General features: G+C 37.7%; 1 protein-coding gene across 5 annotated transcripts in view; it reads right to left on the bottom strand.

Moving 5' to 3' along the window:
- The window catches only part of nin (ninein (GSK3B interacting protein)), a 40,977-nt gene that overhangs the window by 31,792 nt on the left and 3,185 nt on the right, over nt 1–6,000 (bottom strand). For all 5 annotated transcript variants that reach the window (XM_053621635.1, XM_053621631.1, XM_053621632.1 and 2 more), the window contains exons 2-3: nt 1,368–1,565; nt 484–571 (exon numbers count right to left, since the gene is read on the bottom strand). In XM_053621635.1, the coding sequence (XP_053477610.1) occupies nt 484–571; nt 1,368–1,556 (277 nt within the window). In that variant the 5' untranslated portion in view covers nt 1,557–1,565. The remainder of the gene's footprint in view (nt 1–483; nt 572–1,367; nt 1,566–6,000) is intronic.

The following is a 6,000-nucleotide window of genomic DNA, read 5'->3' as shown; positions in this document are numbered from 1 at the left end:
AGTCTTAGGCAAGGCTGACTCACAAATTAATACTCTTAGTAATTCAGTGTGCCGACTTGTGCTGTCTGAATACCTTAGCCTGTTTAAAAGGTTGAGAAACGTGTTACTCACATTATTACCTAAATACCACCACCACCATGTTTCAGGACCACTTGCACTGGACATGCACTGGACATGCACTGGACATTTTAAAGTAGGTGAAGCTCAGCTCAATCTCTGGGTTATTCTGATTGTCTGTCTGACCCTCTAGTCAGTGTTACTATAGAGACGCGACAGCAAAAGTCCACTTAGACATTGGCTAAAGTCCATCTCATTACCATCAGACAGCTCAAGCTAATGAGAACGAACTACGCTACCACACAGACAGGGCACTTCAGTAAGAGTACCAGGCTTTAATCATTTGATTAAAAAAAAAACAAAAAAACAAAAAAACTTAAATACGGTCATTAAACTTCAAAACGGACACACAGAGGATGATGTTACCTGGTCGAGGAGGGTTTTCTTTAGCTAGCGTCTCTTCACTGGAGGAAAGCACCAGAATCAAAGCGTCCTTAAATTGCTCAAATTCAACCTGCAAGACAGAAACACAATGCCAGTATTCAACATGCATAGTGAATTTAATAAGGAACACAGGTGCACTGCTGAGGCCTTGAGAAGATTTCAAGAGGGTAAAAAAAAGGCTGTCTCATATTCAACCTTCTGAAAGTGACCTTTATAGCTAATGGCAGCTAATGTGTAAAATGCTGAGTTGCTCTGCAGCTGTTCCCCTGTGGTGAAGAGAAAAGATTAAAGATCCCAGTTAAAATCGGACAAATAACCTCCAACACGACTATTAATTAAATCCCGGTTGCCTGGTGACTAAGGGAACTGTGGGTGTAGCCCGAATGATTTGGGGAGCAACAGCTGCCCAAAACAATAACACACACTTCTGCATATGGAGGTTCCCTTTGTGGATTATAGCACTCTTATAACAGTGGAGTGGGGGGTGCGGGGCGAATGGTAGATGCTGTGCAAGTGCGAGAGCGTGTCTCTTTTGAGGTTCACTCCATTGTTAAGCCAGAATAAAGAATCAGTGATCCTCAACAAGTGCTCTTCCCCCACATTAGCAACAAAACATTGCTCCAATCTATCACACATGTATGCTATATAAGGGGTAGAGAAAACAGGATGAAAGTGAGCACAAAGGATTTGCTCGAAAAACGTGGTAGAATTTGATTTAAATTCAAAGAAAGATCACAGCAAGGAAAGAACTGATTTCAGTTCACTTTGCATAAATGTCCTATTGACTCTTGATTGATAACCCTGCAAAAAACACACTACTTTTCAAGTTTATAGACAGCGTGCATTTGGCGTATATTGATTCTTACCCGTTGGTCCTGTGTGTCGAATAGTGTGTGTAGCAGTGTGTGTAGCGCTTGGTCAGCCAGCTGTAGGGCGTGACAGAGCTCGGTTAGCTCCTCTGGGCTTAGTGAACCAGCACCGCTGCCATCGAAACTCTGAAAGACTTCCCTTAAGCGCTCCTCATGCTGATCCCTCTGATCTCCCTCTCCATCCATCAGACTGCCCTGTATGAAAACCCACACAAAGTTATGGGATATCATAATCATATTGTTAAGAAATATTTTTTCCTGGAAACAAAACACTCTTCAGATGTAGGGTGCAACTGGATCGGTACTGGATCAGACTGGATATGTTTCATGTCCTGAATACTGTATCTGTGATGCTGACTGACATGATGTGGAATCTGCACATCAATATGACAGCATCATGCCTGTGATGGTTTGCATAACACAACCAATCCGTACAGGATTTTGCAGAGTTTTTGTGATTGTTACGGACCAAAATGCATGATTTTGCTGTGGCTTTTTTCAAACTTTTCGATACAACTTGCGTAGTTAATTTGTGAGGAAAACTACTTGAATTGGCGAAATTGCAATTGCACAAAATTGTTTCAGTCTTTCAAAGTGAAGTTTGTTGGTAAATGAGATATTTTAGCTGAACTCACGTCAGATGCACCTGAACTGAAGAGGGCTTTGACTGAATTAGTGTTGTGATGGCGCCACATGACGCATCTTGGCCCATATATATTATATATACACACACATATATATACACACATACATATTTTTTATATATATATATATATATATATATATATATATATATATATATATATATATATATATACACATATACATATATATATATACACACATATACATATACATATTATATTATATATATATATATATATATATATATATATATATATATATATATATATATACACACACACACACACACACACATACACACACACACACACACACACACACACACATATATATACATATATACATACATATATACACACACACACTGATGTTGGACAAAATGTTTGATCTGGTCTAGCCACAATGACATTTAAAAAACCCACCTTTACACATCCCAATAAAATAGTCAACTCAGAAGTCTGAATATATGCATTGTTTGACTACAGAATAGCAGTGTGTGATTAAGTATTTATATAAGGTTTTTGCCTTAAAGGCTTTTTTTTTTTTTTACAAAACACCAGAGATTTCCAATTGTATCTGCAAAGGGCTGTCATGCATGACTCGCATGAGCCACACCTAATTTCACTTGTTAGTTAAATCAGTTGAATTAATTGACTGAGGTCTTTAGTGATTAGGTGCGAGTTATCAGTTATTAGGTGTGGCTTCTATTTGGCTGGGATGAAAACCTGCTGCCACACCAGTCCATTGAGGGTCGAAGTGGATACTCTTCAGTACACAATACTGCAAAATGCAGCAACACATTTACAGAACACGTGGTTTCTATCATTTTTAACTAACGAGTCTATTAATGTCACAGAAGTACTGATTATTACCCAGGATACTCACAGAAAAGTGCATTGCATGTAATTTCTCATAACTTCAGCATTATACTGTCCAGCCCTACATATCAGACAATATAAAAAAGCAAATCTGAGAAGATGCACCTGTACCTTGTATGAGCTTCTTATAAGACATTGACTGATGAGAGAGAAGTCTGGCAACATTCATACATCTGTTCATGGGAAAAGGAGATCAACTCCTCTCAGCTCTCAAAAGTATCCACGCACACGCACACACAGATTATTGGTGCCCCGATGGGAGTGAGAACATAAGATGGCACTTGGCCAGAGAGTGGCCTGTCTATGCTGGGTCAATAATTGTGAGCTAAAGCAACAGGAGTTAAAAGGCAGAGACAACAGGCAATAACTCCTCTGACTAATCAACATGCCAACTTAGTAATGCTCATATTATTACTTTAATCCCATTAAAGCTTCGCAAATTATTCCTTATGCAATTAGACGAGCACGTTTGTCAAATTATTACCCGTGACATGGTTATGTAACTATTCAGAATGTTTGAGAGATCATATGATTTGGGCTTATACTGTAGGTGATGTCACACAAAGGGAAGCCGATATACAGGAGCAGACAGGAAAAGTCATGGAAGGTAAATGACCTGAAGCCAATCCTTGAGCAAAACAGTCAGAGCTATTATGGTACTGCCTTCAGAGTGACACACAAATACATGTTCAAGTTCAGCTAAAAATAAAATGTACACAATTTACCACTTACTCTAAATTTAGTCCACTAACCAATCCATGTTTGCTGTCTATAGTTTGCTTCTTTTGTATTGACTTGTAGGTATGGGCATAAAATTACCAAAAAGCAATCGCAGACTTGCCTCAAAAGCCTATTGCTTGGCTCAGTTACTCCAGTTCTACATAAAATACTCATTCATTCATCTTCAGTAACCATTTCATCCTGGTCAGGGTCAGAGTGGATCCAGAGCCCATCCCCAGAACACTTGGCACAAGGTGGGAGAACACATCCAGGATGGAACATCAGCCAATCACAGGGCACCATGCACACACATTCATATATTCATTAACACCTAGTGGCAATTTAACATAGCTAATCTGCCGGCATGCATGTTTTTGGACAGTGGGAGGAAACTGGAGAACCAGGTGGAAACCTACACGAAACCCAAGACAGTAACCTGAGCTCAGGATTGAACTGAGGACCATGGAGCGGTGAGGTGCCTATACTACATAAACAAACGTTTTCATGAAATAATAAAATAAACCTATATTTACAAAAGAAAAAACTAAACAAAACAACACTCATACAAGTCAAGTTTTGTTTCATACCTCCTACCAGAGTCTGATACTAAACTCCTACAAGACTTTACTAAGCATATAATGTTTTTATGCATGGTCATAGAAACCGCATAAATCTACTGAGATTACTGAAAAACTCAAAGCAGTTTAATGTTTGATGATTTAAGACAAAAGCTTAAATGGTAACTACAGCAACACTGTAGCACTAGTGCAAACCTGAAGAAGAAACGTGAAAAGTCTTCACTGTTCAACTACATTTATGATGAGAAAACATTTGTATAAGTTTTGGTTAAATGCAAAGTATGTCACATGATGGTCTAACAGCTCTTACATAAAGGACAAAGTAAAAAATGAACCACAATAAAATCAAAAAGCTACAGGTGTGTGTGGGTCTGTGTGTAATTTCTTTTTGGAGTGTACTGTGTGTTTCTATGCACGTGTATATATGTGTGTGATCAATAGGGAGACACCTGGCCACTCAGTTCTCTTCAAGGACCACTGATGCTCACTGAAGAGGAGCAGCTGGGCTTTAAAACCCCCTCCATGTGCATGCTGTGTGTGTGTGCGTGTTGAGAGAGCAGACACCCTTTGTTGTTGCTTCAGCCGCTGTAGTATAGCACCCAACCCAACACACACAGACAAACACATTTAAAACAAAGGAAAAAAATGCTATGACCGATCCATAATATAGAACAGACCATGTCTTTGGGGTGAGTCCCATACCAATATAACAATATAACATCATAAACAACCTGACTAACTATTCCATCATGATGGCACAGGAAATATCTGGGGACAAGCAAGATCTGAAATGTAGCTACATTTTTCATTTAAAAAAAGCTGTATTTAAATTATCATCACAGTTTTTATGGCTTTGCTAATTAATGTCATAATCAACTGTGTGCTTAGGTAAAGCTAGCAAATTGCCTAAAGTTAAATAGCATTTTATTGACTGGTGATGTTAACTTGAATACCATTGTAACACATTTACTTATTTATTTATTAATGTGTGAACTTTGTTTATATTCAGTATGAATTCTATTAAGGAACCAAGTATTCTGACTACCTAAGTACATAATAAGTGCAAAACTGTTTTCTGTTATTTAACAAAAATTATAATGCACAATGAACTATTTTGTTTAGGGATGCACCGAATGTTCGGCAACCGAAATTATTAAGTGAAAAGGCAGAATAAATTTGACCAAACAATGATGTGTTTGATGACGCGACCAAATAGCCTAGCAGCCAGATTGAGATGCGCGAAGCATTAATTGCAGCAAACATGTTGGCAGTGTGGAAGCATTTTAAAGTGTCAGAGAAAGATGTAAGAATGGCCGTTAAAGAAGTAGGCATATGTCTAGGACAATTATTCATTTGTTGTGGGTCCAGCCACTTTTTTGCACTCGTCAACGCACTTTTTTGTTGTATTCTACAGTGTGTTACATTCTTTCAGCAGTCAGTTATAGGCCTAACATAGGCTATTCAAGGGGGGCTCAAAGATGACCACATAAAAATATTTTTAATTTACTAATTTATTTATTTAAAGTTATATTGTGCCTTGATGATAGCCTATGCCTGCTGGAATGTAAAAAAAAAAATTGAGTTAAATAAATATTTTGAAATTGTAGTTTTTGTAATTGATTTTTTCTTTGAAAAGTAAGACAAAATAGTAAAAAGCACAAACGTGTTCGGTATTCGGCCAAGTTTTTTATTATATTCAGCTTCGGCCAAGAATTTTCATTTCGGTGCATCCCTAATTTTGTTCCTAAATTGGCTGAATAATAACTGCAATGACAATATTGAGCAAAATAATCTATACGATCATTTTTA

This window comes from Ictalurus furcatus, chromosome 3 (assembly GCF_023375685.1).
Source record: "Ictalurus furcatus strain D&B chromosome 3, Billie_1.0, whole genome shotgun sequence".
NCBI lineage: Eukaryota > Metazoa > Chordata > Actinopteri > Siluriformes > Ictaluridae > Ictalurus > Ictalurus furcatus.
The sequence above is the reverse complement of the archived record's forward strand: the minus strand, read 5'-3'. Positions and strand labels throughout refer to the sequence as shown.